The sequence below is a fragment of the Monopterus albus genome, unplaced genomic scaffold (genome assembly GCF_001952655.1).
Source record: "Monopterus albus unplaced genomic scaffold, M_albus_1.0 scaffold56.1, whole genome shotgun sequence".
Taxonomy (NCBI): Eukaryota; Metazoa; Chordata; class Actinopteri; order Synbranchiformes; family Synbranchidae; genus Monopterus; species Monopterus albus.
Genome location: NW_018127936.1, coordinates 1197349 through 1218651, shown reverse-complemented (window position 1 = coordinate 1218651; position 21303 = coordinate 1197349). Strand labels below are relative to the sequence as shown.

Genomic DNA, 21303 nt, shown 5'->3' with positions numbered 1-21303 from the left:
TACCACCCGCCCTTTACTACTCAGCTGAACATCTTCAGATCTTTGTACTTCTGCTATCCAGCTAACCCTGCTTCTAGGGGTGGGCATTATGGCAAAAATATAATTTCACAAATTTTTTCAGGCAAGATCACAAAACATGATCTTACCACAATATAGTACAATTAAACTTATTTCTCCATTAAAAAAAAAAAAAACCCTACAGGGCAAACTAACCTAACAGAAAAAAAAATTAACAGACCATTTGGTATTGCATGTTGACCATAGAACTGCAATTGATAGAAAGCACACTGTAGCACAATACAATGATCTTTCTGTAAAGGCAGATTATGCATACATTTTAATTGTTCATCATATAATATCACCATATCACACACCCCTACCTGCATCTATGTGCTGCTGCTGGCATGGCTGCCAATAGCTCTGTAACTCATGTGATATTTCTTCAAATGTCAGTGAAATAAAGTGTACAGTAGGACTTGTAGTCAGAAATTTGCCTTTTGTGTTTCCCAGCTGATCAGAATCTGTTTCACTGAGTGACTACAAAGCTAATGCAAACGCCTCTTCAATTGTATAAGAAAGGATGTTCCTGCATTAAAATATGTGTCAGTTGTTTTATAGCAGGTTGCAACCTTGTGATTTGAATTTGGTTGATTTTTTTCATTTGTAAAAGAAATAGGTTACACCTCAACAGTTTTTTCTGCCCCCTCAGAGCTATATAGCCCTTATCTCTATCAGCTGACTCCTGAATCAGTTTCTGGCTTGCTACTTCCTCTCCATCATTTTCTTTAAATCTTTCATCATTTGCACTTTCTTTACTTTCTGCATGTTTCTGTAACCACTGTTGCATCCTTTATCCTTCTCATCTTCTCCTCCCTCTTCATCCCTTCATTCACCTCTGAAATATTATAATCTCCCACTTAGAAAAAAAATGACATTACATCAAGCTGTACTAAAACCTGCACAGTGTGTATTATAGCAGTTTAACACTAATGTGTGAAAACAAGTTAGAAGTTTGAGTCACTTTAAAGCTAACTTCAACTATAAAGCAGCAACAAGAAGGGTTCATAACTACTTACTTTACTATTTCAATTGACAGATTACTATTTGTGATGAAGATGCAATATCTTTCCACTGAAGACTGATTGACTCTGTGTCCTATAAAAGCAGCTCCTGTTAAGATTACAGTCTACCACTGGTGATGGATTGATAACCCCTCCAATTAACAGGATATAAGAGCCCTGAATGCAATGTTTGGAAAACTAGTGATCTTAGAATTTGTAGAAGAAACTAAGCCTATAGATTTAGCACACCAACAGGTGTAAAGTCTGCCTGAAGGCTATTTCAGAATGTGACATAAAGGCAAAAAGCATATCTGGGGCCATACTTCTCAGTTGAACAAGTCCAACGTGGGCTGATAGTGCACAGTGTAAGAAGTACGAGTTGCATTGGTTACATTTCAGCGTGAATATTAATGAATGTGAAATTTCAATACATATAAGGAAAAGATCGGAATATAGGGGCACGGGTTTAGGAATGTCATGCCACTAGTCTGAGTGCAGTCTTAAGAAATGTTCAACAGATAAAAAAGCACAGAGGTCTCCACACCTCACAGCTAGTGAACAAGGTTGCCAGCAATAAGACATACTGCTGCTCAATCATATGGGTACATATGATACTATAAACAGCAACAAATTGTAAATGTAATCTTTAAATGCTTGCAATGTTTTTTTATACCTTGCAAATTCACAATTCAGCCTCAGATGCTTATTTAAAAGTCATTTAAATGTGCCACATTACTTTGACTTCCTTGCAATAAGTATTCAACTAATGTAAATCTTTGCATTATTACCAAAGAGGTCTATTCCCTTCATCAATTTTAAACCACCTCATTTATATTAAATCCTTTTGCTTGTTACAGGTCCTGGACATCTCAAGTAAGTCTGTACAGGAGGCCAAAGAAAAACAGAGGGAAAAGCCAGCTGCAATTTTCAAAATACCTAAATGTAGCCCACACTTTGTGTATAAAAGTGATTGTTACAACAAGCCAAAAGAAACAGTATTTTGATTTTCTGTATGTCCTGCACATATGGTGAACTGACAATAAAATCCTTGAACTGAACTGAAACTGAAAAGAAGGCCAGTGCAGGGATCTCACCCCAAGCAGTCGAGGCAGAAGGCCGCCCACCAAGAGCTGGGATCTGTCGGAGGTTTCTTCCGTTAAAGAGAGTTTTTCCTCCCCACTGTCGCCAAGTGCTTGCTCAAGGGGGATTTGTTGGGTTTTCCCTCTGTAATAATAGTAATAATAGTAAGGTCTATACCTTACTTTGTAAAGTGTTCTGCGATGACTTTTGTTGTGATTTGGTGCTATACAAATAAAATTTAATTTGATCTCTTGATCTCAATATTACTCTCCATGACACAAAATTGTGATTGTGTTTACATGTCACAGACATTAAAATTAGACACTGATTGCATGTACTAGCTTCAAACCACACCTAAATGTTATCAACATTCCCAGTTAAGAGTCAATAGGCATTATTATTAATGACAAATTACACATTAATAACAAACCATTATAATACCTTATTGAAGAATTCTTTGCAGTCTTGGGTGGACTCAATGACATTTCAGATAAAAAGTCCTACTCCTTCAGTCTGTTGGAAGAGAACATGACTGCATCAGATTTATGACACAAAACTGCATTTTAATCTTCTTTGGGGCAATTATAAAAGAAGAGGTGTTCACAGGAGTGGGACTAAGAAACCACACCAGCAAAATAATGCCAGATAAGGTACCATAATATTCACTGTCATGGGGGCATTTCATATTGGCAATGAACATGTCATTACTGCTACACAATCTTCCAATTTAGAATGCAACAGTATGCAGCACTGTTAACCTTATGTGAAATGCTCTTTAATAATGTCTAAAAAAAATGCAACAATCCTGTCAGCAACTTCTGCATATTACCGATGTCAAATAAATCTGCAAACACGATCCTGCAAGCAGACTTGAGTGCAAGCCAGTAATCGAGGTCAAACAGTAAAGAAGTTAAACAGATTTTGCACAACTTAACTGTTGCAAAGGATCAATGGATGCCTGTTGTAAACATTACATTAGCGAGTTGGAACGCTAGCATGCTCAGTCTATGTGGTCTCCCTCAGTAGGCAGGGGCTTGGCTGACAGCTGTGAGACTGACAGGCAGGAGGTAGCACAAAGGAACAGATGCACTGTGATGGTGGCGGCAGTAGTGGGGGTCTGCATCCTCCAGTAGCCAACAGCCACTTTACGGATTCTGCAAACTGGCTAACTTGCAGGTAGCAGCCAAACAATATTTGTTGTGGTCAAGAGAAATGTCCACGATTCTAACTAAAAGCATTATCACGTCTACCACACTTCGACAGAAAAGTAACTCGAGTTGAGGCAACGCAGCTTGTGCTTCGTAGTCAGCCAGAACATTTCAAAACAGGATAGCTACCAAAATCAACATTAGCACTGCCAAAGGATCTATCAAAACAAAACGCCTTGGAACTCTAATAAAACAAAATAATCACAACTCAACAATTTTCTAACGTATAGTTGACGTTAGCGTTCTATTACACGTTTATTTTCGTTAACGTTAGCTGAGCAGTCAGCTGCTTATGAACAAAACCATCAACGCTACACTGCCAAGAAGTTGTCTGCCTGAATCTTCCGAGCTAAGCGCGAAGCTAGTGTTACCACTTATGATAGCAGCTAAAATCACCAACGCTAGTTGCCGAACATTCGCTAACAACAATAGTCATGTTTTAATAGCTAGCTAGTTATGCTAACTAGCTTTAACTGTTGTTAGTTAGCTTTTAACGCTGCTACCCGTTCAAATAATAGGGAAGACAATTCAAATAACACAAGGAAGCGTTAGTATGTGTTATGTTAATGAATGTTAGTTAATTTCATTTGAGCCCGGAGAAGGGCGATCGGTTTGTAGGAGCAGATGTAAAAGCAACGGCACGGATTCTAATTCCGTGGCAACGGCCCAATCCTCGGACTCGACAAATGACATCCAGTTGAGGCCGTGCGCCTCGGCAGAGCAAAAACACACCTAGCTAGCTTGACTGGCTAGTCCGCTAGCTTCCGTTAACTCCCGGTCAACGATTAACGACGCCGTAGGTGGTCTTACAGCAGAGGATTTACTAATGTTATTGTTAATAAACGCATTTTTAAAAGTCTGACTTATAAAGACAGATATGTGATTATATTTACCTTCGGATGTTGCGTTCGAAGGGAGGGGAATGTTTTAGCTGGTTTGTGTCCGTGTCCGTATCTCTAGCTCCCCCTTTCTTCTCTCTCGCAGCTCCTCCAGAAGGAACTCGATTGGCTTGCCAGCTAGCTGGTGAGCTAGCTTGCTAGCTATCAACAATAATCCGGGTCGGACTGATTCGTTCTTCTTCCGTCACTCAAGGGTGAATGTTTCAATGTATATTCATGGGGAAACATTCGTTCTTCGGAGTTTCAGTCGGTCTGCGCCGACATAAACAATGAATGCAGCCAATTTCGACAGTAAATGAGAAATATGACGATTGTTGCGATCATCAAGAGGCTCTCCTCTCGTAGAACAAAATGCCGACCGGAAGTTCTGCCGTCTGACTGACCAAAGAACTCAGGAGTGACTCCCTCCATCGGCGCCAAACAAAATACCATGCACATTTTGTGTTTCTGCCGCTAGATGGCACCGTAAGACGGATTTACTTTCTCTGGCTCATTCTGACTTGGCTAAAACTGAAGAAACAGATTATATAAGTAGGCCACATAAAGAAATAATCATTAAAAATGTCTGATGATGAAACGAAACAAGAACCTATTAAGACTTAAAATGGTATACATCTCTTTGGGTTTCCTCTTGCATACATACAAAATTTTAATAATTCTATGATATATACAGTGTTATTTAAATATGTATTACTCCTATTACAATCATTTATGCTGTGTGTACTGAAGTTATATTGAGATCTTTTACTTATAAAATAGTAGGCTAAAAGATACTCCATTACAAGTAAAAGTCTAGATGTATTTAAAGTATCAAAAGTAATGGTAGGCTACTCATTATGCAAAATAACCATTTGCAGAGAGTTATTGTAACACTGGATCATTACTAGTGATACAAAAGTGAATACTCTGCTGTTTTCCTGTTCCTTTACTGACTTCTCTACTGCACTTTTGTTTTCTGTGTCACATTCAGGGCAACTTACAACTTATTCAACTGTAACTGCAGCATATGTGTTTGATCATTTTTTTGTTGTTGTTTTATTTTCATTTTATGTATTTTATTTAATTTTAATAATGCTTTTTCTTTATTTTGTCTTAAATGATTTTTTTTGTTTTTAATGCCAATTGATTGTAATGCTGTTAATGTTTTTCTTTACCAATATAGTTGCCTTTGTGTTTGAACTATACTATATAAATAAAGCTGCCTTGTCTTGCATTACTTACTCATTTTAATGGGTGATCATATATCTTGTTCATATGGCATTCAGCAAAGAAATTAGCTGTCATATAAATGTAGAGGAGTTAAAGTTCAGTACAAAATCTATTATAATATAAATATAAATTATCATAAAAGTATAAATAAGTGCCTATTCTTGAGTAGATGTTCGTAGATACTTTCCACCACTGTGTGTATGCCTGTGTGAATGGATGGATTCATATATCATCAGTATTTGTACTTTATACTCTTACACTAGTGCAGTTTTCATATTTCATTTGTAGCAGTCACATTTTTTACATTTAGAGTTTAAAATTAAATAAGAGTTTTAAAACAAGTAGTTTTGAAGATAAGGGATAAGCAACAGATAAACAATTTTATATGCCAACAACAAAATAAACTGTGTTTATGTGTAAAATATGTGCTTAATCTGCTCAGCACAAAAGGATGTCCTGACTGTGGAAGTCTTGCTTTTAAGAATATCAAATCATTGTTTGACCTGAAGGTGTCAGCAATGGCATTTGTTAAAAATGGTGGGCATTCTTAGTAAAATTGCTGACTGTGTAAGGCTGTATCCTGAGGGAAGATGGACTGTAAATAAAGGGTCCTGGTTTGAAGAACCAATTACAACAACTATAGCCAGGGTTGGTGGAGGAGGATGAGAACTGGTTTCCACTCCACGACCAACAACAATGTTACCTCAAGCAAGATAATCCTTCTGTCTACACTTGTTAACACCCCTATGTAGCTCTTAGACAGTAGTTCCCAGGCAGCTAATCTCTAATGACTACAAACCGTATGTGCACTAATCGAGGTTTAAAAACATTTAAACACATCTGCTCACTAACACATATTTATCTAAGGCTTAACTTAAAATTCACAGATTGTATGTTTGATCCTTTAAACATTCATGATAAAATGACACACGCAACCACTGATTTGATTTTTTTTATTCAAAATATCCATGCAAAATAAAACTATAGCTATTATTCAGGCATGAGTGTATGTGTGTATGTACTCACATGTGAATTAATGACAGAAATATTCATATTGAGCGAGATGCCAAAAATTGTAAACAAGGGAACTATTCCATTTTCTCAAGTGTATAAAGAAAATCATTTGGTTCAGTTTTACATCTGTACAACAAACAAGAGCAATTGTTAGTTTGGACATTAGGTTTGATAAGAGCACACTGTCTTTACATATGAAACCCTCAAGTAATCTTTTACAATTTAAATCTACAATTAATGTACACATTTATCTACATTTCTCTATACAAGTACAGTATATTCTGAAGAATCTACAAGGAAGCTTCTATATGTTCCATTTGTTATAATATACTGAATTACTTCAATTTTACAAATCCAAGCTAGCTAAAATAAAAGGAATGGAGTGAATTCCATTACTTATAAGCATGCATCCATATTAAATCAAATTAAATATATGTTAGATGTTATTAATTAGCCTTCTGGAAATGAAAATTGTCAAAACCTAAATATAGCCTAACAAACTTTAAAACTTTATATATTCAACCTACTGGTTATTTATTAATTTAATATTAATTTTTTTCTTGTGAATGTTTCACCTAAATAATTTTTAGTTCCATTTCCATGATATAGGGCTTATGCATGAATGGACTCATTTGCTGTTAGGTTTTATCAGATATAAAATCCTTGGTACCTACCTTTTGGAAAAGAACTTGATTATTGTACAGTAGGTTAGGTATTTGTTTTGGTCACTGTGACATAACTAAACTATACAGGAATTTGGATAATATTTTTGGTGCTTTTTTTGATTGAAATGTGATGGCATAAAATTCTGATTTAAGGAAATTTCAAATGCTCATCAGAAAAATTTATAAGAAAAAAAACCATAGCTGAGTGATCTTGGTTTTTCTGTCTTAATGATTGTAGTGATTGGTTTGAGGAATATGTTCAACAGCAACACATCACTGGATAACTGCTAAGATATTTTAACAATTTTGTTGGCTAATAATAGCCCTTAATGGCCTTAACACTTAAGGGACAAAAGTATTTATACCTTAAGGTAAATAGTTCATTTGTCCAGTTGAAGTCCATTCATCCATCTATCCATTATCTATACCAATCATCCTGAAGAGGGTCACACAGGGGCTGGAGCCAATCCCAGTTGACACTGGGTGAGAGGCGGGGTACACCCTGGGCAGGTCGCCAGTCTATCACATGGCTGACACTTAAAGATGGGCAACTACACACTTTCACATTCACTCATACGGGCAATTTAGAGTTGCCAATCAACCTAAGCTGCATGTCTTTGGACTGTAGGAGGAAGCCGGAGTACCCGGAGAGACCATTTGAAGTCTGTACACTAAATTATAGAAAATAAAGCCATTAATGTCTGTACAGAAGTTTGTAAATAGCCCTTCTTTCCCAAAAGAGGTTGGCCTGGTTACCCCAGTGTATGTGCATGCTATCCAACACTTTTCCTATCACTCTCCAGGTCGATTTTTAAGATGTCATGTACTTTCTTCACATACAACACAACTCAAACAAAACAAAAGCAACAATTATGAAACCAGAAAAGTCCATACAAGCATGGGGTGTAATCTGCTGCCATGTTAAGACTCACAGCAATACTGAGCTTTAGTGCCTAAGGTTTGTCATCACAGTTCTAAGAGGAGTTGGATATGACATGCAGGCCACTGACCCCCAGGCTCTAGAGTAGATCTGGTTTAATAGTAAACAGCTCCCATCCCAGCTCCCATCATAGCACAAACTCTTAGAAGAATTATGCAGCAGTGAACCATTTCAAGTCTACGATGTGTCAAGGTAACCCACACCAGACCTCCCACATTAGTGGAACTCATCTTGGTTGAAATATTTTCTAGCTGTACATACTTAATTTGAACATTCCAATCATGTGAGAGGAAGGTTTGCAAGTTAAGAAGAGGTTATTTGCAAATGTGGTTCAATGCAATGGTTTTTCCTAAGAATGTGTGCAACCTTGAAGAAAAAAAATCACCCTACATTTTGGTCTCACTGTTAGCAGGCCTCTCATTCTCATATTCATTCTCCTGGAGGACAAGTTGGTATGGCTTCATGTCTGCCTCCTCCACGACTGAGTTGCCCAACTCGGCATCCTTGTTCAGCAACTCGTGGCGAGACAGGTGTTCCACTATACCTGCACCAATGGAATCTCCAAGGACATTGGTGGTGGTGCGCAATCGATCCCTGAGGAAAGACAGGGAACAGATGAGGACAGGAGGTAGGGAGTGTAAAGAGAAGACAAAACATGACAAGATTACATGACAAGACAAAGCAAGACAAAAGAAGAGGAGGCAAGATGAAACAAGAGAAGATAAGGCAAACAAAAAGACAAGAAGTGAATACAAGAAAAATATAATAAAAGACAAGTCAAGAAGACAAGAAAGAAGATAAAACAACATAAAAAGACTCAAGAAGACAAGAATATGAAATATTATTGCTGAAATGCCAGCCCTGTTATCTAGCAAGACAGCATAGTGCTGTGTTTGTTAGCTCGAGAGCTAACAACGACTTCATCAATGCATTAAAGACAGTGCACCCAGACGCTGTTTTTATCATGGCAGACAACTTTAATCAGTGCAACTGAGGAGGTTTGGCATGTTGCCTAGGATCCTTTGCAACTTCTACGGCTGCATCATTGAGAGCATCCTGACCAGCTGCATCGCTGTCTGGTATGGCAGCACTACTGCTATGGACCACAAGTGCCTGCAGAGAGTGGTAAAGACTGCGGAGAAAATCACCAGGACGCCACTGGACTCTCTGCAGGGCATTTATCACCACAGGGTGAGTAGGAAAGCTGCCTCCATCCTCAAACACCCCACCCACCCCCAGCATGGACTGTTCATACCTCTACCCTCCGGTCGGAGGCTCAGAAGTGTGAAATGCAGGACCTCTAGACTGAAAAACTCTTTCTTTCCATCAGACTCCTAAACAGGATCCTGACTCAGGATCTACCTCATGTAATTCCATCTGTACTGTTTACATACTCAGTTTGCACATGCATAATTGCACACTCACTGCTAAATATTTGCACTTCATGGCTCCCATGTAACATATATTCTCTCTGCATTATACTGTGTTCTTGTTGTATTTTTATTTGCTCTTTCACTTGTTGCTTTAAAGTCCCTTAGATTTGTGTTACTGCCTATTTAGATTTGTGTTATTGCTCATCTACTTTATATTTCACTTGTATTGTGTATGGCGTCAGATCAGTGATCTGACGCCATAATTGTGCGGCATTCATATGGACGGCAAAGTAAGAATTTCATTGTACAAGGAAACATGTTTCCTAACTGTGCATATGACAAATAAACACTTTGACTTATTAAACAGTTTTAATGAATACACTGTCAGTTAAATTAATGTGGAAAGTGTACATAAAATATCATTAGAAAACTGGAGGCATGCTTTTTTTTATTGCTCCAGACTTCAGTCACCAAACCACATGAAACACTGGCAGTAGACAGGAGGAATTGCAATGGGATCAGCTGCCAGCTGAATAGAAGCCAGATAGACTGAAGGACATGGAATATGAAGCTAGTGTCTCTGGAAGTTGTCTTGTAATTCACTCAAGCATGTACACCACACCAATTTGATCTAGTAACCCCTGAAAATCCTCCCAGGTGGCACTTATTTTATCTCAAAAGAGACCATAGTTTATTTTTTTCATAATTTGTGATTTCATTCCTGTCTATAAGTGAACATTTTCCCATTTGTACAAAGTTTAACACATCATATAGCCAGTACTTACAGGAACCAATCAACAGCAATGATGAGTGTGATGTCATCAGTGGGCAGGCCTACAGATGTTAGCACGATCACCATTGTGACCAGTCCAGCCTGAGGGATTCCAGCTGCTCCAATACTGGCTGCTGTGGCTGTAATACTGAAATAGTGCAAAAAAGGCAGAAGTTGAGACATTTGGATGTATTTGAATTGTGTTGAAAAACAAATCATTCATTACGGCACAAATGAAAACAAGAAAGATATGGCCCACTCAATCATTCATCAAATGGGAAGAGAGTTAATTGAATTCATTCCCTTGGCTGGAACCTGCGGATTTGAGGATTGGAAATGTTTAATTTAGGTTAAGTAGTATTTCTTGCTATAATGAAAGTCAGATGTAATAGAAATATTCTCCTCTGCATCCCAAAAACTCTCCAAGCAGACAAGGTTTAATGATTCAAATCGTTATGGGTTCATTTAAGTTATATAAAAACATGCTGAATTAGATATTATAATTATAACATGCAAAACACTGAATGAATGACATCGTAATTAATGTTTATATTGCAAAGGTTGAAATGCTTCTGTATCTTGCATACCTGATGGTGAGAATCTGTCCAAAGTTAAGGTCATAATCATTGACCTGAGCGATAAAGATGGCTGCCAGGGCTTCATATAGAGCTGTGCCATCCATGTTTATGGTGGCGCCGACAGGGAGTACAAAACGAGTCACACGCTTGTCCACATTGTTGTTTTCTTCGAGGCATTTAAAAGTAATGGGCAGAGTGGCAGAACTGAGAGAGGATGGCAGACAAAGTGAGGGAGTGAAAAGAAGACGGGAGCAAGGTACAAGGAGAATGAGTTGATATTTGTTTTAACATGGATTACTCAACTGGGGAAAGCAACAGTTAGTTTTCTGTATGCCTTCAGTAATTCTTTTATCCTTAAATTTTTACATTGGTCTGTTTAGTCTTTTTTTATTGTACAAAATGAAAATGATACACTTATATTTGAAACTGTACTTCTTATACTTTATTTATTAAGGACACTTAGAATTTTACCTTCAGGTTACTCTTCTTTACTTCTTAAAGAAGAGTAACCAGTACTTCTTACTGTATTTTCATTGTCTTCTAAACCTGATTTTTTTCTGCTTTCTCTTATGAATGCTTCTCAGGAAGTGAAGTAACATCATTTCCTTCCTATGTATACTGAGCGTTGTATATGAGAGAATGACCTCCCTGGACCTTTTTTTTTGTCAGTCTGAGATTTTGAGTTGGATTTAAATCCTGTAACACTTAATCAAACCACTTACCTGGAGGATGTTCCCAGGGCAGTGATGAGTGCCTGCAACAGCCCTGCGATGAAAACGAAGGGATTCTTCCGGGTGATGACAAAGTAAAGCGTTGGCAGGACGACGATGGCGTGGATGAGCAGGCCACTAATGACTGTCACTGTGTACATTCCCAGCTGCCCACCCATGGCTGTTATGTCATCCATCTCCAAGATCTTACCGGCAATCAGGAACAAGATGCCGATAGGGGCATACCTGAGGATCAGTGAGGGGTCTTACTGTGAATTCATGCAATATTCCAAAATTCATTTAGCATTATCTCTGTTCACTCAACCATTCCTCCTTGCACTTACCACATGATTATGGAAACCAGCCTCATGATAGCTTCATTGAGACAGTCGAAGAAGTCCCTGAGGGGCTGTCCCTGTTCCCTCATGCCCCCAATGATCAGACCAAAGCACACGGAGAACACCACCAGGCCAAGAGCATTGATTCCATTAACAGCCCCTGGCACTGGGATCATCTCCTCGTGGGTTATCTCCTGGCTACCATTGACTGTGAATATTGTGTCATTCACTGTCATCTTCACATGGACGACTCTCTTGGCATACTGCGTCTTGAACTGAGTTGAAAATAAAGAGGATATATGAGCAGAGACTGAGAATAGTTGTTAATAGAAATTACATTTGATGACAAGTTCATATTAAATTGTTGATAGTATAAAGTTAATTTTCAGTGTAACAACATCTGTAGCAAGCAGTGAGAACTCTATTCTTGACTTTAATCAATGTAAAATAAGAACTTGAGTTTTGATGACAGTATGGTAAAATGAGACTGGACATGGAACCAGAGGACACAGCAAAGAATTACCTGTTTGGTGCAGGCTTCCACTAGGTTAGGAGGAAACATGTTTCTGTAAAACACAACAATACACTTATGTTAAGATTAACAAACCTCATGCATTCTATAAAATATTAAGGCCACTGTCTGATATTGATATGTATTCATTTCTTAAAAAGCATTCTTTCAGTTTGAACACCTCCATATGACTGGGACAATCAGTGATGGATTATGAATTTTAAATCTTGCTCACAGAAGCAGTGCGCACGAGTGCTCTTATGTTGTGTGTTTGGTTGTTCAGGCACATAAATGTGTGTGTTGGTACCTGATAAGATCCAGGAAGGCATCAGCAGGGCTGACCTGTTCTATCTGCTGCTGCTTGGTGAACTCATCCTTTGATCCTTTCCCAGGGTGAATAATGAGCACCATGACGATACCAATGAATACAGCAATGATGGTGGTGGTGGTGTAGTAGATCACAGCCCTCATACCCATTTTACCAGAAGCACGGCCGTCCAGAGCGGCCATACCTGCAAGGGACATATTGTCAAAATGTATATCTGTAGTTACATTTTTAACCACGTGTACCTGTACTCTTCTTCATATTATCTGAACCGCGAATTGACTTTCATGAGGTACTAACAGTTCCTGTACAGGGAGCATCAGTGCAGCAACAGTGATATCATCTTATTGCTATAGGCAGCTCCACATGACATCTTAACCACATTACTAATCCCAGATCCATATATGGATGTATACTAGATGATCATATTAAAATAGCAAAAAAATCAAATGTTGCCTACGCATAGTATCGTCTATAAAGTGAGAGCATATTTCACAAAGTAAAATAACCTCAGAATTGAATTAATTTAAAGAATTACTGATTCTATCTTTTCTCTATATAAAAAAAATCATCTTTATTCACACTGTCTGATGACCTTAGATTTTGCCTGTGTTGTTAACCTTTGCCACAGTGAGCATACACATTTCATAGCCTGGGAAAAGGTGCTCTCATTATCGTTGAAATACACCTGGATTATCCAAGTGCCTGTTTCCACATTTACTGGTGGAAAACCACTGCAGCTCTGATATACAAAATATGTTGACACTCTATTTACTATATACAGATAATTTATTCTGATGATTTTCTTTGTTTGCATCATTGTATTATCATTCACTCTTTTTTTATTTTATCATACAACAGAACCAAATAATTGAAGTGTGATGTCATTTTGTTGTGAACACAGTGAGCAGAAAGAGATGTCAGTAACAATTTGACCTGAACTGAATATTTGTGTTATGGAAGAAAATATACAGCAAAGATGTATTTAAATTCGAAAAGGAAGAATAAGACATATAAAGCCAAGGCCATCACATAAAAAGTAACTAAAAAAGACAGAGGCTGTGTTTCAGCATGAGTCAGATAACAAAAATAAACAGCTGGTGATTAAGTTACAAAGAAACATGCTGTTCCCTTCTACATTCTAGTAACCTTTGCATTCTTACAGGAACCATCAGATCCTATCAGATTATACATAACCTAAATATTTAGAATTTTTCTTTTACAGGCCTGCAAAAAAGTAAAAAGACAAAAACTATTTTGTATCATATGAGACATAGCTTGCAAAATGCTGGTTCACAGTTGAGAATTAATATTCCATGAATGCAGAAAAACTGTTTTATGTGAGGTAGAGAAACGTTTGGTCCCAGAGCCTGGGGGCTAAGCTGTCCTCCACAGCTCTAATAGCATTAAACAGACTTTGTAGGGATAATGGTGGTAAAAAGAAATACAGCCATTCACAGAAATGGGTTTGGAAACAGACAAGCTGCCTCAATGGGCATGACCGTGGTGCTGTATTTTCAAAGTGTCAGGTCCTATTATAGCCATTCAGAGCTGCACAAGGCAACACAGGCTTTGTGTGATAGGAGATGTATGTGTTTATATGGGGCACTTTGACACGGTGAATATCAGAGTGTGTGAGTGTGTACTAGTGTGTGCGTACCTACTTTCCCTGCTTTGGCTCACTCTCCTCTTGTCTCAACATGCCCAGGACTTTACCCAGTTCTTTTTGATCCTCTTCCTTCCCTCCCTCATTCCTCTCTCCAAAATTCTCCACTCAGCTACCTCGTTTCAGGGTGCCCCCTAGTAACCCCGCTCCTGTTCTTGCTCCTCACATACCCCCATCTTGTCTCCCTCCTCTTTTTCTGCACGCTGATCTTACTGCTGCAATCCTCTTTCATTAACCCCCCTCCCCAAACAACCTTGCCCCCCTTTTCCTATTCCCTTTCTGATAGCCCTGGGAAAAGTTGTTGAATTTGTAAGCCCCCCCACACACACACACACGCACACACACACACAATGATCCCCAGTCTGTTGTCCAGGCAACAACAGATGCAGCCTCACCAATTCCATCCAGAACGAAAGCCCCAAGACTGAAGGAGAGCGGGGAGAATGACTTTCTTTCTCATATGAGGAATGTTCATCAAACACAAAAGTAGTCCGACTTCAGGGGGGAGCATAGTTGCAACTGTAAGTGGTCTGTCCAAAGGGCAATTAACATCCACCAATGCTGGCAAAGACCAACTCCACAGTTTTAACAAGACAGTCAAAAAATACCTCCATGTGTTCTGTGGAGTTGGTGAGTGTCTTAAAAAAATTGCAACTCGGCTGGAGAGCTGCTTTAATTTTTTGTAATTTCCCCACTATTAGGATAGAGTTAACATTTTACTCATGAGATGATTTCTGTGTCTTTTGTGAGGTACAGAGGTGGATTATAAAGCAGCAACAAACTTGTGGTTCCACTTTTGATATACTTGCACTTTATTTAAATATCTCTGTTTTCCAGAGATTAATTTAAATATAGTAAAATCATATTTGTTAGGTTGGTACTTTATATGTGTTCCATGCAACAACTGGTCACATATCCTGGTCATAGGTCAAGAATAGCTGAGACATCTGAGACACTTCCTTACAACACAGTGTATGCATATTTTAAACATCACCTTACAAAGTAGGAGAAGAAGAGTGTGAGAGAATGAACGTTTATGTTTCATGTATGTGTCTAAGTTGATCTGACTATATTGCTGTTAATCTCACTGAAGCTCATCAATAAATTGAAATAGGAACATTTGAGTCTTGGTCGTCCTTTTAAGGGTTGCTTAGACTGAGATGCAAAATTCATCCTTTCACTAGTATATGAGGCACTTCAATCAAAGTATACAACCAGTGCCACCTGGACCACTCCCATCACAAAACAGTAATTTAACACTGCAAGGGACCAATCTACTGAGAGACAACTTTTACTTTACATTTTACTTCCAGCTACATTTTTAATTTGCTATACTTGCTTTATTCTCCTTTCAGTATTTTCCTGAATTTACCCCTTCTCTTGCTCTTGCCCTTGACTTCCTTCCCCTCCTACATTCATACTGCCCTTCCAGTGGCCTCCTCTGTAATCATCCCCGTTTTCCTCTTTTTACTACCCACATCCCTTCTCCCTGTCTGGCCCCTTCAAAGTAATTTCCTTTGTGTTGCACTCTGTGGTGTACTCTCAGCTGTCATAATGAAATGCCTGTTGAGAGCATGGGTTTTGCATCCAACATTTGCTGCATGGCTAGTTTGAAGTGGGTGCGTGAGGGCAGTGAGCATACATTAAAAAGAGATATAGCAAGATAAAAAAACAGAAACAAATGTAATGTTAAATTAACTGGATCAGTGAGGATCCTGGAGCTATCAGCTACCCATTCTCACTTTCTCATAAAAAAACATTAGCCTATTTCTCATTTTCTTTGATCCTCGGTTATCCTGTCTGCCTGTCCACTGGTTTCCCTTCATTTAATATCCTCTGGGGACCCCCTGGACTCTGCTCAAACTTTTAGATTCCTAATTCAACCTCCCTTCTAGATAGGATCAAATTTCAGAGGTGAGCCCCTTTCAACTACGTCAGTCTTGAGAATGTGACAGGCAATTTGATCAGGGGCTATGGGTTTGTGGAGCTTAGCTGTGACATGCTTATCCTCTCAAATATGTTATTTTGTAATTTGTACTCCAAGTCATGTATAGCAATCATATAAAAATAGAAATCTGCAATTACACTTAGGCTTACAGCTGCAGAGGTTATAGTTTCAGCTGAAACCTGAAAAAACTGTGATAGCAAAAAAGATTAAGTTGAGTCATATATATATACAGTATACATATATCATATATTATGTAATAACTGTTTTCCCCACGGCAAGTAAATAAGAAGACTAACAAACTATCCACTGATTCTGCCTGTTCTATTGTTTTGAAAGCCAAAATTTCTCTAGGACAGCAAAGAAAAGTGTGTCAGCCTGTGCTGCCACTTTTCACAGTTATCATTAGAATTTGAAACATGTCCTGGCAAATTAGCTAAGATTTTTTCAAACTAATGGTGTTGCACAATAAAATAAGGTATGTTATTAGGTATGGTAGTGCAGTATAGACTTGCTAAATCAAGCTGCACAATAAAATTACTTAAATTCTAACAAACTAAACATATAAATTATTGGTTTAAGAGTTTTTGACGCAGTAATGTGTGTTATCGGTAGTAATTTAGGAGCTGACTTTCTAGTGACAGCTTTATAACAGACAACAATGCATCTGATGGCTTCGATAAGGGCACATATACAAAAGCCAAGAGCTTCATGACTTAGTTACAGAAGAGCGCCCCATATGGATTCTCACATGTTGTTGTTGCGGTCATGTGACATGATGTCAGAGAATGCTGATGTTACGCCCCGCTGTGGCACAAAGCCTGTTATTGTCATACAACATGTCTCTGAAACCTCCCTACCATCCAGCCAATCACTGCTCTGAGACTGGACGTGTCATCTCAGTGCTGCCTCCATTTATCAGTCAGTGCTGGTGACTAGTATTTTTTGAAACCTACATGTTCTATAACTCTGTTTATACTTTTTATCTCAATAACAAATAGAAGCTGTCCTCAGTAATAAACCCACAGGTCTTTGCTTCTGGAAAAAACATTCCTTTCTGACTGGGTTTATGAACCACATCAAAAGGGATGAACAAACGTATTACTTTGTTGGATGACAACTGAAAACCTCAGTGTTTGTAGTTTTACAGACCCAAATACATGTGAGTAGCAAAGGGCACATGGTTGCTTATTCAATTAAAGCACAATTAAGCTGGGACTGCTTTGGTCATGTTCTATCAAGATCAAGCCTGTTACACCATAGGTCAAGCATGTGATTGAGACCAGTACTTAGTTTTATATGATCTCTCTCGGTCTGTTTCTCTCTCTCTCTCTCTCTCTCTCTCTCTCTTTCTCTCTCATGAGGTCAACTGCATGCATCACTGGGCCCAGAACCAGCAAACCACACTGGCTGAATAAACAGATGGTTCACTCTGCCACTCACGATGTGCATGTTGGTCAGTGGAGCCACAGAACAACGAGCAATACCATCACTGGCATGCACCTTGAACCTTATAGAGAGAATGCATTACCTCTGAAACTCTTTCTATTTCCACATGTGAAAATGATGTTGTATTGTGCCTTCACTTCGGTCTAGTAGTGATACAGTATGAGGGGGCAGAGTGGTAGGGGGTGGATGGGTTTTTGACTGGTCGGGGGCTATTTCTACAGCTGCTACAGTATCAAATGTGAAGAAACCTGTGGAGATACAGTATGTTGAGCATACAGGAACAGAGATAAGTTGTAGATGTGTGGGTACAAAAAACTGTTGTTGTGGTATTAGCGGAATGCTCTAAGTTATAGGCTGGAACTGTCAAAGAGGTGCTTATTTTAGATATTTGACACACATTCAAACTTAAAAAAGCCACTGACAACGACACTTTATTTATTATAATGATGTAACACCCACATGGGAGTGCGGTGTGTAAAATCTGGGTGTGTAGAGCATTGTCACAGTTATTAGCTAATCATGTGATGCAATTAATATATTGTTTTTATTAGATTCCTATATATTTGACCTAATACAGTGTGTTTATTAGTGAGACCTTTGAGGCCTAGCAAACAAGTTGAAGAAAAAGTGTCATATGAAAATTTCTAAATCTTGCTGTTTCTTTGATCAAGTGCCTTGCTAATAAAATAAAATAAAAAAGAGTAAAAGGTAAATTAACTAAATTAATTATTATAAGGCTTTAAGTTTGGTGTCCTCGTGGCACTAAATTGTCCAGATGTTCATACCTGTGATGAGACTGGAAACCAGCAGGGGCAGCACCCCTCACGGTACGACATTTTGTAAGGTCGTAGAGTAAATCCCAGTATGATACCTGCAGTGATGAACACGTGTGGAAGGAAAACCTTTATTACAGTTTCAAATTGTTTTTATCTTTATATCAACATGACAAACTGTAAGTGGGTTCCAGATTTGACACCAGTACTTGGACTTAACCAAATTACTGCAAAATGTATTATATTTATGAATGAATATTGATGCCATAGCAATACTGTATTAGTTTAAAAATAACACCAGAAAGCTGAAACATTGACTTTTTACCCCATGACTACCTGCAACCTTCTGAGTAAGAGCATGAATTGTGTTTACTCATATTTTCACAAATAAATGCAGTGAACTCATACCTACTGAGTAATAATTCTGAAGAGATGGAGCTACACTGTGAAAGGTAAAAACATGTGACTGAGTGATCATCGCTGGGACTACGCCCTTACTGGTGTTTTGACCGAACAGTGGGGGAGAATTAAATTTATCAATAATAATATCAGTGACTGTGCAGACTGTCACTTCCACCATGGTCATTTTTTTAAAACTTTATTTTCTTGTTAAAATTTCTTCACTGTCAGTGAAATCTATTCTCTTGTCCACCAACAAGCCCAGTACCCTGATTAATGCGCAGGGCCTGGCTTACTTCCTACTGAGTAGGATTCACAGGTTAATGGCAAAAGGGCAAAAGTCAGAGACAGGGTCAGGTAAAAGCCAAGTCATGTAAACTCTTCCTGTTTCTATTCTTTCACTTCTTCCATCCTGCTACCAGGGATATTGATGGATTATTGGGGTGAACCAGGAAATCTGTTTCTTTCTTCTTTACAAGGTTAAATAGTGGAGGGGTAGTAGAACGGCTGATGGAGAGGAACAAATAAAGTGTCTTCCAATAGTCTCCAGTTTTAAACAAATTAAACTAAAACAGCATCTAAAGTGAAATCAATGCCCCGCTCCCCCCCCCACACACACACAAAATTTTGCACTTACCAATAATAACAGCCGCAACGGTAAATATCACAAAAGCATTTTTAATGAAGCATCCCTTCACATCTTCCTTTGTGATGTTCTCCACTCTCTTCTTGGCCAGCTGTGAGTGGGACTGGATCCTGGCTCGGATCTGGTGGAGACCACTTCGGGTCCTCGATGGGTTCTCCCCATTTCTTTGAGTCATAGCTGATGCAGGAATATGTGTTTTTTATGTGCAGGATGTTGAACTCCACTAAACTGTAACAGGAATACGTAATGATGCTGCTAAATCCCTCGACCCCTGTTGGCCTTCCTCCTCTCTGCCACACTTCTCCTTTGGTTTTAGGTGCAGAAGTTGCCTGATTAAGAAGAAGGGACAAACAGTAAGAGTTAATAATATAAAGGTCTGTGTATCACTGCTCTGCTACACTGCACTGTCACTTAAACCCTCTTTACACAGTATACAGCACATACAAAGTTATAAATCAAGTAATCTAAAGTTATAAATCTAAAATATGTTGAGATAGAAATGCATCCACAAGCGAAGAACACTTGTGCTGCCAACACAGCTGTGAAGGCATGCACACTTCCTCACACCCCCTCTACACCCACACACGTGGACAGTGCTGCAGAGTCAATGTTATACTGATAAGATTCACAGATCGAGTCTCACACGTATGCAAACACACACAGATACAGTTACTGATCAAATAGTACAATGAAAATGACATTTTAAATGGTAAAATGGAAGTTGTTTCTGTACCTTTAACTTTGAGTAATAACTTCCTTTGGAGTAATTAGTTTTTTTCCGGGGAAAGTTCCTGTTAAGAGTGATCACTGTGAGAGGGACAGAGGAGCTTTTGGCTGTGAGCTGGTTGGTGTAAGCAGCCAGCAATGAAAAGAAAGAGGAGAAAAAGAGGTGAAGGGAGGAGAAAGGAAAGGAGGGAGCACTGCCAGGGAGGAGGGAATGAAAGAGCCAGTCAGAGAACGGAGGTGGTGCTATAGTAGAATAAAAACTAGTCAGTCACATAGTGTGGGCTTGTGGGGAGGTGCGATGGGGACTAAAAAAAGTGAAGGAAGGTTGGTGGGGGGCTTTCAGACAGAGGGGAGCTTGAGGAATAATCAGCTTTCCAAGCTGGGGAAAGAGAAAGGACCTTCTTGTTTTCTTGTGTCCATCTCAGCCTGCCTTTCAAAACTTTTTTTCACACTTGATAAGTTCAGCCTGATTGGAGATTCCTGTGGAGCATGAATCAACAGAGAAATAAAAGTCCATCATCTATCAAAAAATATGGAACTGAATTAGCCATTCATGTATTTAATTTGGCACATCTTCAACTGACACACTTATCAATCTAAGTTAGCATTCTTTATCTGCATTTTAGTACATTACACATATACACCATGCAAAGTCAACTTAGTCATCATCATTTGTTAAATTAAAAAGAACAGACAAATATTTACTTAGTGCCAGTGGTGCAGCTGGTGTTGTGCAACTTTTAGCTAACAATCTGTGTGACACACATTTTATTTCTGTAGGTTCTTAGCAAAAGAGCTGAGTACTGTGCTACTGGTTAGCTACAGGTTTGCCATAAAAACCATAACAACTAGTGTTAGCACAGGAAACAGTGGTTAGAAAATACAACTTTTTCAATGGAGGATGATACAAACACAACTCGGCTGATGACTAGCGGTTTATTTTGGCTGGAAAAATCAGGAATCCACAGTTTGTCTGATATGGTTAGTGCCAAAGGCGTGTGAAAGTAAGAGAGAGA

General features: G+C 38.6%; 2 protein-coding genes across 2 annotated transcripts in view; both read right to left on the bottom strand.

Moving 5' to 3' along the window:
- The window catches only part of nipbla (NIPBL cohesin loading factor a), a 32903-nt gene extending 28242 nt beyond the window's left edge, over positions 1 to 4661 (bottom strand). Inside the window, 2 exon segments of the mRNA XM_020602442.1 lie at positions 2583 to 2654; positions 4243 to 4661. The gene's annotated coding sequence lies outside the window, so the exon portion shown is untranslated.
- A 3777-nt stretch (positions 4662 to 8438) lies between these two features.
- Positions 8439 to 20413, bottom strand: LOC109961618 (excitatory amino acid transporter 1-like). The gene is given in 11 exon segments (XM_020602586.1): positions 8439 to 8670; positions 10235 to 10369; positions 10809 to 11003; positions 11522 to 11755; positions 11854 to 12122; positions 12371 to 12413; positions 12666 to 12870; positions 18529 to 18564; positions 18567 to 18614; positions 19553 to 19890; positions 20295 to 20413. Coding segments are annotated over 10 exon segments (1557 nt in total). The 5' UTR covers positions 19737 to 19890; positions 20295 to 20413; the 3' UTR covers positions 8439 to 8462.
- Between the last annotated feature and the right edge of the window lie 890 nt (positions 20414 to 21303).